This window comes from Parasteatoda tepidariorum, chromosome 11 (assembly GCF_982258835.1).
Source record: "Parasteatoda tepidariorum strain Cologne lab strain chromosome 11, Ptep-v5.0, whole genome shotgun sequence".
Classification (NCBI taxonomy): Eukaryota; Metazoa; Arthropoda; class Arachnida; order Araneae; family Theridiidae; genus Parasteatoda; species Parasteatoda tepidariorum.
Genome location: NC_141765.1, coordinates 18,202,432 through 18,221,595, shown reverse-complemented (window position 1 = coordinate 18,221,595; position 19,164 = coordinate 18,202,432). Strand labels below are relative to the sequence as shown.

The 19,164-nt window shown below is 29.3% G+C and overlaps 1 protein-coding gene across 1 annotated transcript; it reads left to right on the top strand.

The window, feature by feature from the left end:
• The first annotated feature begins 1,240 nt into the window (after positions 1-1,240).
• Positions 1,241-17,560, top strand: LOC107451033 (uncharacterized). Its single transcript, XM_016066999.4, has 7 exons — positions 1,241-1,580; positions 3,241-3,385; positions 5,099-5,175; positions 7,145-7,342; positions 10,022-10,193; positions 12,438-12,520; positions 17,204-17,560. The coding sequence occupies exons 1-7, from the start codon at positions 1,376-1,378 to the stop codon at positions 17,482-17,484; spliced, it is 1,161 nt and encodes a 386-aa protein (XP_015922485.1). The 5' UTR covers positions 1,241-1,375; the 3' UTR covers positions 17,485-17,560.
• Positions 17,561-19,164: the final 1,604 nt, after the last annotated feature.

Genomic DNA, 19,164 nt, shown 5'->3' with positions numbered 1-19,164 from the left:
AATTTTGTTAACAAAGAGGAAAAAAACCTGGGGCAACATTAAAATGCTTGATTTTTACACAAAAATAATTTTAAAATTATATATTAGGTAAGCAGGGTTACAGATTATATTTGCATAATTTTCACAATTATTTGCATTAAAATTATTTTCAATTAACAGTTAGTTTAATTGCAGTTAAAAAAGAGGAAAAGCAATTTACATAGTAATTTAGTTGTATCTGAAATATTTAAAAGGCATTATTTTCAAAATACTAATTTCTACGCATCTGTATTTACTGAAAAACGAATAGCAAATTAATTTGACTGCTTTAAAATGTTATTCGGAATTTCATTTCAGTAATTAAAATTATTTGAAATCATCGGACATGAAAATAAACTTGAGAATAAACCTCTTTACCTGCAGACTAAGAAGACAAAATGAAACAGCTAATAAAATTCTAGATATTTAGTGACACATTTTTTTTCCTTTAAATTTTGTAAAGTAAGAACTAATACTGTGGTCAAGAAAAAAGCATTTTCAAAAGTGTATTTCTTTTTATGATAATAAAAGAAATAAAAACTCGCTCTTTTCGCTCTTTTGTTTGTGAACAATAACTTTGCACACATTCGACATAAATTCAAAACAATCAAACATTATTTTTACCCCAAGAAATCAATTGATGAACAATACAAATAATCTGCAAACTTTGTTAGAATTAATTAACTTGCTTCTTAACCCTTTGACCTTTTTGTATATCTTTTGTCCAGACGCTTGAAATACAAGCAAAAATATATTTTGGTATTTTTTAATTACAAACGACAATCTAATACACAAATGTATTTTTGGTGTCTGTTTCTGTCGAAAGTAACTTTTTTAAAAAATTTATTTATTTATTTTATTTATATGTATTTTTACAATTCTTCTTTTTTGTTAAGATTTTTTTCTTAAGTCACTAATCATTCATTTTCGATAATTTAATAATTTAATAATTTCGATAATTGCATTCAAAAAGGTAGTTAAGAAAAAGCCGTAGAAAAAAAGAAAAAAAAAAAAGAAAAAAAAAGAAAGAAGCTCAGGAGAAACATCAAAAGGCTTCATTTGAAACAAGGGTTTGTAAGTATGATTTCTTTAGCCAAATATTTTTCTAAATTTTTAATACAATGAATTTATTAGGCAAAAAAAAGACACAATGATCGATAAAGAATAAAAAATATTCTACCCTTACAACCATGTCATTTATTTATTGATAAGATAATGATATCAGTTTTTAATTTTCTTCGCTTTCGTTTTCAGTTGGAAAAGTGTTTGCTAAACATTTATTTTTATGTTTTTTCAAATGCGTCAAAAATGATATTCGGATTATCACCAATAGTTTCATTTTTAAAAGTAGCTAGTTATGAACATGTTGTATCTAGGTTGTGATTCTGCAAAATGGATTTCGTTATTTTTACTTTTGGAATGTATCATGGGCATTGATTTAGAACAGAATGTTTGTGAAAATGTTGAATGCGAACCACTCATGGTGACAGAATGTCCTCATGGCCTCGTCAAGATGAAAGTCGGGTATAACGGATGTTGCGATGGATGCGTTAATAAAACAGGTAAACCATTTTTTAAATTATTAGACAATATCATGTTGTAGTTTTCGTTGTTTCTAATGACACTTGGGCAGGCCATGCTCGCAAGCCATTGGCCTTTTGCGAAGTGAGTCTGGAAGGTGCGCTTTTCGTTTGGCAAGAGAGCACCACAAGGATGAAAGTGCGTCTTAGCTCAGAACCCCATGGATAGATGGCAGTACCACTCATTCTTGAGGCCACCTCCTTAATTTAGACCTAAATTTGAAGGGGAAGAAAATTTTTACTAGATCTTTGTACCCATGGTACTGATCAGACACTGACCGCAGGACTTTTTAGATACCATGGTCATTATGAGCATGTATATCACATCTACTCGATGAATCTTAGCGGAGTCGAGGATCGGATCCCGGCCTTTCCGTGTGGAGTCCGATTCTCTAACAACTGGGCTACCACGGCCCAAGGCAATATAATAAAACAATGCAAAGGCAGGATTTTTATTTGTCAAATTTCAGATTACATGTTCAGGTTGTAATGGACTGACAGATAAGAAAAAAGCTGAAATTTAATTTGTTAATGTTGTGTTTTTACATTTTAGTGATATTAAAAGTATCATTTTGAAAAAAAAAAAACTGGTAGGCAATTAACGTTTAATATAAATGAACTTCTAATGTTATTGCCACTTTACTTAAAATACATAATTTTAGATGAAAATATAGCTACCTATATCATTAATAGATTTGATGTTCAGCCGAAAAAAATTTAAAAAAGGAAATTATTAAGCTACCAGTTTTTGTCTTTTTAACAAAAGTGTATTGTATAATACGAGAGTTTTGGTGTTTTTCGAACATTTTCAAATCCGAAGAGCGTTGTTAAATTACCTTAGTCGAGTAATTCTGATTAGTCAACGGTAGCTCTTCTCAGAGAAAAATATTTCTCTAAGAGGCCACGGATTTTTTATTAATTATTGTTTGATGGAGTTAAAAGTAACTTTAAAACTTCTTTTCAACTATTATGTTTTTCCTGAATACAGAAATTCTAATTTTCATCGGGATGTGAAAGAAAACAGAAAACAAATATATTTTCTGGCTTTGCTTTTAAGAATCTACATTTAAATGACTATTTTTAGAAAAAAAGCTTCAGGTAAACATGAAAACGATTTCAGCACTTTCCTTACATAAAACTATCAATAGTAATACTCACTAAATTTTAATTAATCTACATATAAAATGAGGTCATTTCTGTATGAGATTCGTGATAAAAAAAAGTTTTTTTCCTCATTTTTACCGTTTTAGAATTTCTAAATTTTTCTAATATTGCTTTTTTATTATATGATATTTCATTTTAGTTTAATGTCTTTGTAAAAAATATCATGTAATATCAATTTTCTAATTTTTATTCTAATTTTTTTTCTGAGAAAATTCTTTATATTTATGTATGCTTCCTTAGTAAATTTATGTATGCTTCCTTTGTTTCGGGCTTCAGCCCGATCCAAATATTTTTTTCTAGGCAATTATTTTTCTAATAAAAGAATACTTATTCAAAATTTTATACTTAAAGGAAAAATGATTTATTTTTTATACTTATTTCCTACATATTTCCTGTTATATTTTGCCTTAGTTTTTCTATTCGAAAAATGGTTTAGCTTTAATAAAATCCGACTTATTACTACTCGCTTATTTTTTAGATTATGCTCAAACTGCATGTCGGAAAAGTAAAAGTATTAGACAAGAACTTTTATCAAATGAACAAGACGAATATACAGACAATTTGTGGATCCCTGATTGCGAAGATAACGGTAATTATAAATTGAGACAGATGAAAGCAAAAAAGTAAATATCTATCTTTAATTTGACAAGAATGATTATATACACTAACAATACTTTATGACCTAAGTGTGCCCCTTTCTCTTTTTTCGTAAGTTTCCACTTTTTCCTATCCCCTTATTATTTTGCTTCAGGTATAGTTTCTAGCACTAATCGAACTTAATTCTAGAACCATTAACCTTTTAATTTTTAAGATAAATGCATTCTTATAATAAGTACAAAAAATTTTGCTGAATACAATTACATAATTATTAAAAAGATAAACAAACGAACAATTTTATAACCGATATTGCAAAAAAAAGAAACACTATTTTCAATTTTGACTTGAGCATAAGGATATGCTACTTTTTATTATCCGAAAGTTTGCAATTTGTTGTCATTGATAAAAGTTAAAAGTAATTAACATTTAAAAGTATGTTAAGTTTATATCAAAAAACTATTTACCATTATTAAAAAACTATTTATTAGCTTATTTTATATTTTTAAAATCGTCCCTAAAATAATAACCATAGGCAGCTATAACTTAATTAGCAATCAAATCGCGGTGAATATTTTCTAACTTGCAATGATTGTTTTTCTGCAAAAAGTTAGCAATAATTATTTTAGGGAACAAATTTTTTGTTGCATTCATACAAATTTTCAAAACTAAAATTAGTTTTGCTCCCAAAGCTGCAGATTTTTTAAAAAGGACATTTTTAGTCTATTTTTTGTTGAAAGGTACACGTTTAGAAACGTTATATATAAGAGGGGGTCGCGTGATTGTTGCGACAAATTTCTAGTGGTATTAGGGCACATTATCAGGATTAAAACTGCATAGGAACTCGGAAATGTTGTCTTACGGGGCTAGGGGTGTTTCCCTTATTTTGACCTGCTCAGAAGCATACGAAGAAACAGTTCATAATATGGAAGCGTCTTTAGCGGCATACGACGACAATTCCGTACATGATTCCTATGCAATTTTAATCCCGATGATGTGCTCTAACTCTCCTAAAAGCTTTTTGCAGCCTTAGGCGATTCCTTTTTGTACATAAAGTTTTCATACTTGTACATTTCGACGAAATTGTCATTTAAAAAAAAATAAACTAACAAACTGTAGTTTGGAAAGAGAAATCAATTTGAAATCTGTAGATCAGTAGTAGTAGACCAGATTTAAAACCAGTAATATCCAAGATCCATTAAAAAATCTCATGTAACGGAAAAGAAAAAATTATTCCCCTGTTCTTTCTAATAACGATTGATGGTTTTACAAACTCATTACCTTAGGAAAGAAAAATATTTCCTGTCAGCTTATTTTGCAACGTCACTAAAACGAGAGCATGGACTGTAATGACTTAATTAGATATCAATTCACAATGAATATTTTTCTAATTCGCAATGATTATTTTTCTGAAAAAATTTGTATAATTTTTTTCCCTAATGATTATAGTGGTATTGAAACTTATTATTTAGGGAACGAAAAATAATTCCTGTCAACTTACTTTAGATTTTTAAAACTGTTTCTGTAATGGCATCACAGCTAGTAATGACTTAATTCGGAATCAATTTGATTGTTTTTCTAATTCGAAAATGACTGTTTCTTTTTTTAAAAAATTAGTGATGTTTTTTTTCTTCTAATAATAGTGGCTATTCAAACTTATTTCCTAAGGAGGTGAATTGAAAGATGTAAAATGGTTCAGATAACGTGTATGCGTCTATATCAGTTTTATTATTTTCTTGTAGAACTATCTGTATGAACAATGATGGAACAAAATTATTTGGAGAAGAAATCTCAGAGTTGTCTCAAAATATGTCATGTAGTAAGTCATATAATAAGTCATGTATCTGCTTGCAAAATATGTCATGTATCTGCTTGAAATTGATTCATTTAACAGGGAACACCATCATGGTTTTTGAAAAAGAAAATTTTTGTTTAGCTTTTTGATATGACATACTTGAATTTTTTTTCTCTTTAATACATGATTTGATTTGTATGAAGAAAAAAAAAGATCATCATGAATAATTTTCGTTTTAATGATCAGATTTTCACGTTCTAAGTACTAATCTTAATCAATTTATTAACTATCAATTAAGTTATGCGTGAAGAAATACGCTAAAAGGGAAATTAACATTAAGGGCTCAAACTTTCAATCGCTTCCGTGACTAAACTATTGGGTTCATATTATCCTGATTGCATCTATCGCTTATAAATGGGAATTTACACTTTTATGAATTTATTTCAATGTAAAGTAGACTACTCATACCCTGATTTTTCAGTTTAAGGATAGCAGTGTAGATTGATTTAGAATAATTTTTAATAAGATAATAAAACAACTTAGAATATTTAAAGAATAATTTTTTATTCGAAAGGATTAATGTTATTTTTTTTGAAGAGGAAGAAACAGTAGAAAAAGAAACAATGGAAAAAGGAACAATAAAAGTGTGAAATTCATTAAATAAGTTGTTTGTAAGCATTATACTGGGTGTTTCAAAATCACCGCCTTTAATATATACGTTATGCTATTAAATCACTAGTGTGGAAAACAGGATGAAATATATTAAGACCGGTTTTATAACCAGTTGAAACTAGATTTAGTTAATAGTAAAAACTTTTCAAATCCCCTCTGTTGCACACAGCAATAAAACAGATTTCGATGTCCTTATTTCTGTCTTCCTCTATAGTAATTTGACAGATTTTGATTGCATTTTTTCTCGCTTGAATGTTAATCTACGATCTGTATTGTGTGTTTTCTTTTAACCTCATTTTAGACAAGGATTCTAAACATTAAGGGTGGTCATTACGGAACACCCTGGATACTAAAATATAATATTGTATTAAGAAGTCTTATTCCTAGTAAGTATATGTTTTTAAAATTAGAGATGAATAATTTTCATTTTGTTATCAGTAATCAAATCTATATGTAGTATATTGAACGCTTCTTTTAGGTCATTTTACTTATTTCTTAAAAAAAATTCGTTTTGTTATTTAAAAAGTGAAAGACTTAGGGCAATAAAAATATAAGCCAAATTTTCAAATCGCTCGGGAGAATGCTTTTTATAGTTCGTTTTCAGGAAAAAACACTACAATATCTATGTTAGAAATCAGATGTTTCTGCGTTATGTGCTATTATTAAATGGAAATTTTTAAAATTCCTTTTAGGAACAATACTAAGGATTAGTTTTATGTAAAGATTTGATGGAAACGTCTTTTATAATATCGGGTGAGCCATTTTTAAGTTTGTTTTCGGGGGAAAAACACTGCTATGTCTATGAAAGGAATGAGATATTTCTGTGTCAATAGCTATTATTAAATGGAAATTTGTTAAGTACCAACCATGAAACAATATTAATGATAAGTTTTATGAAAATATTTCACCTTTTATCCCATCACTTTATTATTCAAAGAACTTTAATAAACATTTTAAGTGCTTAATCTGAAATATTTAATATATTTTCTAGAGTGCTCATAACATATACATAATCTGAAAATGAAGACAAATGACACCTTTATGAATTGAAAAGGGCACCTTTATTTTATTCTATTTTTCAAAGCCCTTTTATAAACTTTTAAAGTTTAATCCAAATAATAAGTATTTTATTCAATATGTTTAATATATTTTCCAGAATGCTCACAACATATATATAATCTGAAAATAAAGACAAATGACACCTTTATGAATTGAAAAGAGCACTTTTATTTTACTCTATTTTTCAAAGCCCTTTTATAAACTTTTAAAGTTTAATCCAAATAATAGGTGTTTTATTCAATATGTTTAATGTATTTTCTAGAATGCTCACAACATATACATAATCTGAAAATAAAGGAAAAAGATACCTTTATGACAGGACCTCAAGAGCATTGCACTGTTACAGGAGATTATGAAAAAATTCAATGCATCGACAACCTTTGTTACTGCGCAAATACTGAAACTGGTGAAGTTGAAGGAAGAATAGTTCGGATGGATCATTTAGACAAGTTACCATGTTGTAAGTTAAAAATAATGTAATAAATATGTAACGTAAAAGTCTCAAATGTAAAAAGATGATGAAAAATAATGAACAGATATAATGTAAAGTACGAAATGATTGTTACATAATATCGTCATATAGAAAGATTTCAATACACGGGATGTTCTGTAGAGACTGCAACTTAATATGTATTTTTTAGAGTCTATATCAAAATTGAAAACAAGGAAGAATATACAGATTGGGGTCATGAATTAATATTTTGTTGAGAGAAAAACAAAGCGGTATAGAAATCTGATTAATTACAGTAGTGCAAGGATTGAAACTCGTAGGTGTTTCAAATAATTGTCTTCAAATTCTCACAATCTTGTTTTTTATTACTAGCTCTCTTGTTTTTTATTACTCCCACCTTCATGTAACTTTATTTGTCAGGTTTTTAAAGCGTTTTTGTTTTTTCCACGCTTAAGTATTAATTTAAGATTCCCGATGTGTGCATTTTTTATTTTAATTTCTGATAAGGTTTCTAAAAATACATACTAAGGGTGGTCTTATTTATGAAACACCCTGTATTCCCAGTACATTTAATCACAGGTAGAGGGAACCAAAATAGGAAATTATATACAGATTTTTTTAAACTGAACTTGCTTTCACATCTGTCTGTTTACTTATTTGTGAGGTGCAAATCTTGTAACCACTTTTCAATTTGTTAGAGTGCTCCAATTAAAATTGAAACTCAACCATGCAATTTATAATACCGAATTTAATATAAGTTTCAATCGATTTCTGACTGGTACGTTCTGAATTTATTGCTAATTAAAATTATAACTTTCAATCTCGAATCCCCGTCAGCCAAAGACTCCTCTGTTTTAAATGGTGACTGGTGCACTTTATATCTGTGGGGTCCAAAGTACTCCTAGTTCCCCTAACAAATAAATACCTCTAGGGACATTGAATTGGAGATTGATCGTTCTCTGGTTCAAGTCAAAATTACGATCAGAGGAATAATGAATTGAGTATGATTGGGTCCTCTCTGTAAAACGGGCTGATACGTGTGTGTGGCTAAAGTCGTATTCTTGGCCATAGATGACGTGACTGAAAAAACAAGAAACGCAGCTTCTGCCTTAAGAATTCGCTTAATTTCAATCAGGCTTGCTGGTATTGGCAAGTGGCATAAATAACAACGTAAGAGTTTCACGGTAGATTTTTAGAAAAGTGGCTTGACGACTATTTTCTTTCTATTGTTAATGCTATTAATGTTAAAATAGAATTTCAAAAAACTGATAAAACAAAATTAATTTTAGAAACTAATTTTTTTGCAATAAGTAGCTTATCACACAAAAATGCCAAATTTTGAATTATTCAGAGAAATCTCAATTTTGAATTTTTTGCAATTTGCGTTGATTTTTCTATTACACTGCAGTATAATTATGTGTAAATTGATTCAGTGATATTTTTCTCCACCTCATCCAGGGTAAAAAAATATAATATTCATGTGGACAGTTATTTCAATCATAAGGTGTCTTTTAACACCTTAAAGTGTTTCATAACAGTGTTTATATTCAAACGATTTTATATCATTACGATTTTGCGGCATAATAAGAATTACACTGTTCAATATGAAAAATGTTTTTTTGATGAAAAGATGTGTTTTTTGTACATTTTTGGTTAAAAATAACGAATCAGTAATTATTTTACCATTATCTGTAATTCTTTTTTACTAAGCATCGTTTTCCCCAAAATCCACATTTTAGATTGGCGACTTTACGAATTTTAACAATACAGCACAATAACAATTAAAGATCAAATAGATTCATCTGAAAGGCAGAAAAAACGTTCAAATTTGTTGTAAAATGTTATAATTTTATTAAGAAGTACTGACTTTAGTTTTGACTTAAAATACGGGAGTTATAATTTTGATATTCTTTTAAGTACTCATAACTTTGATATTTGCTTGAGTTTCGGCATGTTTCTTTTTAGTGTTGATCATTCCAGTTCTAAAAATTGAAAAGCACAGAGTCGGCACAGCAATATGCATTTACTTATAAATAAATATATCGCTCAAATTATCTAATTTAAATCGACAATTTCTAATTAGTAATTTTAAGCACAAAGCTATGGGCCGTGGTAGCACAGTGGTTAGAGAATCGGACTCCGATCTGGAGGAGCCGGGGCTCGATCCTCGACTCTGCTGAGACCTACCGAGTACGTGCGATATACGTGCTTGTAAAATCTTTGGAATCGTCCTGTGATGGGTCTCTGAGCAGTACCATGGGTACAGAGATCTGAAAAAAATGTTCTTTTCCTTCAGATCTATGTCTGAATTGAAGAAATTGTTTCGAGAATGAGTGGTGCTGTGGACTATACGCGGAGTTCTGAGCTAAGACGTACTTCCACCTTTGTGGTGCTCTCTTTTCAAACTGAAAGCGTCCCTTCCTGACTTAATTCGCAAAAGGTCAATGGCTAGCGAGCTAGGTTTGTCCAAGTGTCATTACAACAACAAACACAAAGAGTTGTAAGACACTTTTTGGTTGAACTAGATATACACAAAATCATAGTGGAAATAGTGTTAAATTGAATGCCAGAAATAAAAGTTTTTTAATTTTCACAAATATTCAAATGTTTTTATGCTAATGTAGTTTTATTATTTTCAATTTCTTTCTCTGCTCTCGTAAATAATAAGATTATATGTTTGCTATTTAGATGACAAGAAAAAGCCAATAGTATCCTACTTGAAACCATGCGAAAAAGAATTAATCAGGGCGAGAAAACTTCGCAATCAGTTCTTATTAAAAGGAATCAAAGTTATAGGTTTGGAGACAGTAGAATGTGATCCTGATGGAACTTTCTCTCCTACACAATGCGATTCAAGCAGGTATACATTTGTTTTACCCATATAGAGTACATGCACTAAATTGAACATTCTATATGGTGATTCAGTGCAATGGCTCCAAATTCAGAGGGGAGGTACAACGCATCATAAAGAACGAGAATTGCAATGCAACTCTTATCATTTTACGCTGTTTGGGGCGTTTTCCCATTTATCATTTCCTGTTCATGGATTTTTAAACTTGTATTTTTATTTCACTAAATTCAAAACTGCTAGGTCGAGTTAAGCCTATCTAATGCCAGCGTTGTCTATACTTATTGTGAAAATGGCGCAAAACGTCAATGTAGAGAAATACTACAGTTTTGTGAGAATGAAAAGCGTTTATGGTCTCGTCTTTTAATATTTAAAAACTTGCTCCAATGCATTATCTGGGCTAATAAAAATTTGCAAAAATTGATGATAAGGCAGTTATAACGTTAATTTTCATCTAGTGAAAAAAATGTCACCAAATTGCTGATTTTTAAATTTTTTTTAATAACTTTTGAAATATTTAAGTTATTTGTTTGTTCTGAAGCTCAGATAATTCTTCACAGCAAGATGATAAATATAGATTAAAATCATCTCTTTGATTTAAGTGTAAAGCACTTAAACTGAGGTTTTTTTTATTTTCCTTGGCCGCAGAGCTTTGAAAAACCAAGTTAAGCAACACCTCCAAGAAAGCAACACCTCCAAGAAAAGAGAAAGCATCCAAATGGATCAATTATCGACTTATACTATAGGTAGACTGCTTACGAAACATTCATTATACGCCGAAACCAGCAACCCCATCACGTGACTCGTTGACTCCTTTTGTGGAACGACACAATGTAATTTCTACCAAGAAGCTTTTCATTTTTCATATTTTCCTTAATTTATAATCAGTCAATGAAAGGACAAGTTAAGTTATTATCTCTAATCTCTAAAATCAGTACAAATTATAAAATCCAAATATAATGATTGTTTAAAACCAATGAATTATGTAAGTAATTAGATGGGGTCTGTTCTGTTACTGTTTATTTTATTTTAATTTTTAAATTTTGCAGTGGCAATATGTGCTTATTTAAACAACCATTCAACTAAAAATTATTTATCATGTTTTATTTATGTTGTAACAGATTGAAATAACTAATTTCTTTAACTGCAATTATTAGCAAAATAAATAAATTTTTGCTAAAAAAATTGTTGCTCAATTAAGAAATACAAATATGTAATGCAATATAAATACATTTATTAACTGGAATTACAAATAATTTAGGGTTTTAGTTCAATTAGGTTTGTAATTTAGGAACTGATTAGACAAATCCTAATCTGAATTTATATTACCAAATAATTAAGCACATTTTGTGTGTACATATTTGTGAGTAACAAATTCTTGAATATGCAAAACAATTTCTCAATGAGAAAATTGTGGCAGAATTAAAGATGCGAAATAAAAAATAAATACAAATAGTATGAATTGTCTAAGTCATTTTAATATTTTATAATGGGAGTTCGGTAATTACAGCCCTTAATGCATGTTTTTGGAATCCTTATTTAAAAATGAAGTAAATAAGTAAACACATTAGAGGTCTCAAATTATTATTTAGACGAAGAAAAAAAGGAGAAAAGCTATGCAATTTAAGGCAATCATGAACAAGGAAGGAGAAAATAAGAATTTATAATTCTTTATCATTATTGGAAGAAACGGAAAGCAGTTTAAAGGCGATAATGAAAAACTCCTTCAAGTGTTCTTTGACAATCAAACTGACTTTGATGTATTCAATACTACCTTCTTCAATAGTGATTTGTCTAATTTTAATAACGCTTTTGTTTCTCTCCCTTTGAATATTAATTAGCTCACCTAATCTTTATAACTTTTGGCATCACTTTTGACAGGGGTTCTAAAAATATTTCAAGGGCGGCGATTTTCGGACACTTTTTGTGTAAACCTCAATTGACTGTGCTTGTTCCTGTTTATGCTTATTATCTATAAAATATTAAAAGTCTTTCAATTTTAAAGAAACTTTACTGTAATTCAATTTTTGTGGAGTTCTCTCACAAAACATGTAAGTTTAAACTCCATCTTTCAAATACTTTTTAAACTTCTGAGTTTCTTTTAAGGTTTTTTCACTGCACCGCAGATCCCTTAAAACTGCTGGCTAGAATGGCAAAATGAATTTGACGCAATCATAAAGCTTGAAATTTTTCGAAAAATAACATGAAATTTATTCTGCAGTTGAAGAATTTTCTTAATTAAATGTTTTTCAACAGATGCTCTTGCACAGATGAAGAAGGAATAGAAATTAGAAGTTATTTTACAGCCGATATTTTAGAATCTATTGAAATGAACTGTGGTATGTGATTTGAATTAGTTTTATAGCTCTAAATGTATTTTTTTAAATAATTGACTAGTATTAAAGGGCCATCAAAATTAAGGGTAATGAAAACCAATGAAAAACTAGGGCAAAAATTAAAATAATTTTTTTAATCAGTTATTTGACTTCAAAAATAGAAATCCTAAATATAAAATTGATGTTCCAAAAATTAACAAAGATAAATTAGAAATTAGAAGTTATTTTACGGCAGATAGTTTAGAATCAATTGAAATGAACTGTGGTATGCGATTTGAATTAGTTTTATAGCTATAAATGTATTTATTTAAATAATATTACTGCTATTAAAGAGCCATCGAAACGAAAGGTAATGAAAACCAACGAGAAACTAAGCTAAAAGTTAAAAATTTTTTTTTATCAGTTATTTAACTTCCAAAAATGGAAATCCTAAATATTAAATTGATGTTCAAAAATTAACAAAGCTAAAGCCATTGGAACAATAAATTGCTCTCTAACAAATGAGAATGCAACGGCTTGTGCGCTTTTTATTCAAATCAAAACTTTTCAAACTGGTTAAACAAAACTAATTAAACAACTAATTAAACAAAAACTGTATATAGGATTGACTGTTTTTTTTAAATGTTGGGTACTAAACACTCTCGTTCATGAACTATATTAAATTCAAAAGTTTGTATATTTTTTGTTTAGTTGAAAAGATTGTATCATATATTAGTTTAAGACGTGGAAACTTTGTTAAAACATTTACTAGTCCATATTTTTTTTTAGCTCATCGACGACATTATTTCAACAAAATAATAATAATAAGGATGGGATTAAAGGAAAATTAACGCTTCTATCATATCTACAGATTATTACGCGTTTTAAGAGGTGTGCACATCAACTCATCCTAAATTGAGTCAAATAAATAAACAGAAAAAAAACTGTATACTTTTACACAATTGAAATATGTCTTTAAAATTTTGACGCCCACCGTCCACAGTGCTTACATAAAATATGGTCAGTGGTAAACGGATCATGAGTTAGAATCTTCTTAGATAACTGTGGGGGGAGGTTTTTCGTGATTTTCCTCTCTCCATGTAACACAAATGTGGGTTAGTTTCATTAAAAATTCCTCCACGAAGGCTAGTTTGTCCCAATGCTTTATCCCAGAACTCCCTTGTCTACTGGGTTGGGTTCAAAATTACGAGGCTACAGAGTGGAATATGGTTAGTCGTAAACTCAGAATTGGGTCGACGGTTCAGCGCCGGTAATAAAATAAAATCTATTGATGCAAGAACCACAGTTTTTCATTAAAAGTTTGTATATAAATTATAAATATCAACTACTATAAAATTCTGTCTGAATAGTTTTTGATCTTAATTGAAACTGTTTCAAAATGTAGAAACGTAAGGGGAAAAATGATCAAAATTTTAAATTATCTAGACAAAAAGAAATCATATAATTAAAGAGCTTAGTGAATGATGGTGACAAATGATATTTTGAAAAAGCACGAAATTTCCGTCAGCAGGTCATTAAGTATGACAGTAGTTTTTAATGAGAAAATGTGTTTTTAAATTAGCTTCCTGCTGATGTTATATTTTCTAAGATTGCCTTTTCTAAATTTATTAAAATGTCTCTCAACTCAGCAGTCATATTTTTTAATGCAAATAAATAAAGTAATTATTCCTTTTTTTGATATTGCAAATAACTATTTTAGCGTTAGAAAAAAAAGAAAAAAAAAGTGAGAGAGACTAAAATAAAGGTTAGACTTTCAACCAAATGCAAGCATACTTAATCTATTAATAAACAGGAATCTGGAATAAGTATGCTATTTACAATGTTTTAAAGAAAACTTGAAAAAATTAAGCTTAAAATAACCTGAGTAAGATAATGATGAATTTTCAGAATTATCCCTAAAACTGACTTTAGGTGTTAGTGGGTTAATATAACGAAGTGGGCAAATAAGAAACAGATCATCCTGAATAACTTTTGATCTAATGATCGAATCTTCGCTTTCTAGGACTCAAGCTTAATGGTTCGAAGAGCTGACTTCAAATATTCCAACTAATAAGTGCGGACGATATTTTAAGTTACGAAATCAGATAGAAAAACTTACTTTCTCTGAATAAACATGCCTTTTTTTTGACGGATTTTGGAAAACTACGACTTATAAATATGACTTTTTTAAAATTCAATTTCTCGGGAAATACTCAACGATTTCGCTCAAATGTAGCGTTTTGCCATGTAAAATTACATTCTTTAAAATGATGTAAAAAGTTGTATACCTCGCAGTTCAAAATATTTTCGACTATTATTAAATAAAATAATAAAAAATAATAAATCTTTACTGAAAAAAAATTCTTTTTTGCATGAAATTGCCTTTGGATAAATGAATTTTATAATTTTGCGCAAAAATCTTTTAATTCACTTAAAAATTTCTAGAGGTATGGTGAAATACTCAAAAAGTAAAATTAACATTTAAGGGAATAAGCTTTAGACCGCTCCCCAGACTAAACTATTTGGTCCATATTTTCAACATTATAGCTACCCCCTATATTTTGGGTGTCAGAAATCGGAATCTATCGAAAAAAAAGTATGTTCATTCAGAAAAAGTACGTTTTTGTGTCTAATTTCGTAACTTAAAATATCTTCTGTATTAATCAGTTAACATCTATGAGATCACTTTTTCGAACCATTAAGATTGAGTCCAAGAACATGAAGATCCGATCATTGGATCAAAAGTCACTTAGCGTGGTCAGAGTGGTTTGAACTGTATATACATAAAGTCGATAACGTAAAGTATTACGAAGTAAACTTTTTAACTCAGACTTTTGAACTTTTTACCGTTTTTTTCCCCTTCTTTTTCTGAATTGTGTGTGTTCCTTAATCACTACCCATAATATTTGTTTTCAGACTCCTCGTAGTTATCTGAGTAAAATAAATCATATGCAATTGGGGTCACAAATTAATATTTAAGTGAGGACGAAGTAAAAACGCTAAAAAAATCTAACGAATCATTATTGAGGAAAGTGGTACAAAATCTTGCTGAAAAAAGCTGGTTTTGATGTTTTTCATCCAGACTTCCCGTGTGATTTGATAGTGTTTTTGTTTCTTCCTAGTTTAATTATTAATTTGTGACCCCTTATGGATTATATTTTATTTTACTTCATCATGAAACACCCTGCATAGAATATTTCGATGATGTTATGGGCTAAGTTCGTTGAATTTTCCGGTTTTCTTATGGTTTGAAGGATCTTAAGCAATATTTCTGTCAGTAATGATGCCATCTATAATAAGAATTTCTTTAATGATGTCATCGATGTCTCTTGATGTCATGGATAATAAGAATTTCCTTAATGATAAATTTTATTTTTCAGTTGAGTTACAGGAAAAAGAAACGATTGTCTGATTTTTTTCTGAAAAATACCTTTCAGGAATATCAATGAGATCTTTTTTTAAAAAAATTCCTGCTGCTTCCTTGGTTGCTATATTTAGTTTCAAAACCAACTGAATTCCCTCGAAGACCAAGCAAAAATAACCGTTTTTTAATGCTCCTTTTTCAAAAAAATAACAATTCGTCTACACTTTCTCGTAGTGTTTCTTAGTGGTTCGGAACCTACTCTAATGTAATGTCTATGGTACTTTGGTATGATTAGGTGGTTCGGGAGCGTGGTGTGGAGGTCGGCTGATCACTACCATCATCTGTCCTCCTATCTAAATTTAGGTAATGTATTGCGTGAAAAACGGTATTATTGTATACTAATCATCACTAAGGAAGAACCCTAGCCCATTAGTGTTAATAACCCATTACTGTACCTTTCGCGTCGCTAATAGCATATTAGTGTACTTTTTGTCCGACATTAAAAACCAAACTAAATGCTTAGACGTAAATTACTATTTTGTCACTTTTGCAAAATTTCTGTCACTGTATTGAGTTAGATTTATCTTTAAAGGCATAATGAATCAAAACCAGTTTAATTGCTGCTAGAAACTTGAAAATGTGTCTAGTTTATTGCCTTTCAACTTCTCTCTTTTTTTCCGCATAAACAAATTTGTTTTGATGTTCTCTTATACAATAGTGATTGTTGGAATTTGAAATAGTTATTTTTGTTGCATAAATGTGTTAATTTAAATAACATTTATTGATAGCGGTGATTACGGAATACTTCGTGTATGCAGGAAATAATGCATAAATGCATCACACATACACTTGCACCCATGCATACAGACCATACATAACATGCACACGCATACATGTATAAATGTGTTTTTTCTAAAAACACATTAAACACTTAGCATAAATGAGTTAATTTAAATAACTTTTATTGATACAACAATAACTTGAGTACACAAAAAATAATGCATAAATGCATAATCCATACACATGCATGTATGCATACAAAACATACGCATGCATACAAACATAAATGTGTGTGAAACACATTAAAAACTTAGCATAAATGCGTTAATGGCGAAGATTACGCAATACCTTCTATATGCAAGAAATAAAGCTTAAATACACAACACATACCAATGCGTGCATGTATACAGAACATACACATACAAGTATGCATAAAAGCGTTTTTTTTAAGAAACACATTAAATACTTAGCATAAATTTGTAAATTTAAATGAAATTTATTTATAGCGTTGTAAACGAAATGCATTGTATATGTAAGAAATGATTACTTAATTTTAATTCCAGATTGTGCAAGAGAAAATGAAAAAGCAGCAATGCATGCTCAGTACCCTGCACTTAAATGTAATAAATATGGAAATTACAATATCACTCAGTGTGTTCGCAATGCCAAATGCTTCTGTGTGGATACAGATGGTGACGTCATTTCGAATGAACTAAATGTGACAACTCATTCATATTGCAAGGAACTTTTGGAAAAACTTTCAGTCCAAGAACCAACAACAATCACATATGTGTCAAGTACAATGCAAACTGAAGATGATTATGACTACTCTGAAGAATACTAAATCGTTTTTTGATAAATGTCTGCCAAATATATTTTTATCAAAGAAAGTTTGCTCAAATAAATTTTTTTATTATTTAGTTACAGTTTAGAGCTTGAAATTTAATTTAGGTGAATTTTGAAAATCAGAAAAAAATTAATAGAAAAAAACGCTAAATACACTGTAAAAAATTTTGGTTTATAGTTGTCATTAGTTTCGGTGTTGAGGTAAACTAAATACTTTCTTAAGTACACAGAACTGTAGTTATCATGCAAAAAAATTATAGAAAATAGACAAAAAAATGATTGTTTGGAAAAATTAGTGCGAATTTATTACTAAAAATGTGTTTTTTTTTAGAGAAATGTTTTTGCAGTGAAGCTATTAAATTAATTCTAATATGCATGAAAACATGTGTTGTTCGTAAACAAACAAAATATAAATAAATAAATAAATAAAACTGTAACAGTGAAAAAATAAAGAAAAAATGTGACGAATGCATGACAAAAAATTTTAGTTTACCTCACCAATAAAAATGGTGGAAACTACACACCAAAATTTTTTACATTGTTGTTTTAAATTCTTGTTATAAACAAGTAATTTTCATAAATGGAAAAAAACTATTTTTTTAGACATTATCCAAAATGTATTTTTTAAATAAAAGAAAAATATTAGAGTCACAGTTATGAATTTTTGAAATAAAAATCACCCAAATGCCAAACAGAATAAATAAAAAATAAAGCTTTTTACGTCATTATATTCATTTGATCAAACGTTAGTCCTGTTATTAAAACAGTCTCAATTTTTTAGAGTTTAAGATGTCAAATTGCAAGTTTAAGCAAACACACAATATCATTGCTTTTCACATAATGGAAAAACAATTCTATTACGTGAAAATTTTTTAAAAATATAATCTATTCTCGAACTGTTTGTCTATTTCTGCAGCTGGTTTGACATCACTGCCATGTGGTTTTTGGATCATGAGTCTTGTGCTCGCATTTTTTGAATGTGGTGTTCTTCTCGTGCATGGCTCGGGACCTTGTGCATTAGTGCCACGTATTGATTGGTACTCTTCCGCTGTTGCGGGTGTGCTCCCGCACGTCGGATCATGTCTTCTGGCATATAGACCTCTGAGCCTGGGTCGCAGCATTAAACTCTTATATATAATCTAAAACACCAGTCTAAGTTGCCTCTTTTTTAAGCAAATAAATTTAAAAAAAATAATGGGCAGTGAATTGAAAGCTTTTTTCTGCTATTTTTTTACAAGTCAATGCCATCAGCTATTACTTTTTGATCACTTTGTAAGTTGTAACTGAATTGATAAATATTTTCTAAACAATATTTGCAAGGTTCATTTAAAAACAATTAAGTACTATGATTAGTTCACTAAAAAGGGGTGTTCTGCTCCTAAACAAAGAATTTTGAATCTAAAAAAGTGAAATATTCAACAGGAAAAAAAAAGAATTAGGCAGTTCCACTGTCATGCCTGTGCTTTGACACAATTCTTTGATTGTAGGACCATCTAAAATTGACACCAAATGTTCAAAATTTGTCACAACTAAAATAAACAATCTCTTTTTTTTTGTGAAGTTGTTCTTATGTCTCATATATCTTAGCACCAAATGGGTATGTATCGAAATATTTCCCTGATAAGAAGTCATCAAATTTTCACAAACAGAAAATTATTTTCTATTTATAAATAATACA

Bases quoted from the DNA above. Each gene is read 5' to 3' on its own strand.
- LOC107451033 (XM_016066999.4), top strand. From the start codon at position 1,376: ATGAACATGTTGTATCTAGGTTGTGATTCTGCAAAATGGATTTCGTTA. The intron at 7,343-10,021 runs GTAAGTTAAAAA...TTTGCTATTTAG, and splicing joins TTTAGACAAGTTACCATGTT to ATGACAAGAAAAAGCCAATA. The intron at 12,521-17,203 runs GTATGTGATTTG...TTTTAATTCCAG, and splicing joins ATCTATTGAAATGAACTGTG to ATTGTGCAAGAGAAAATGAA.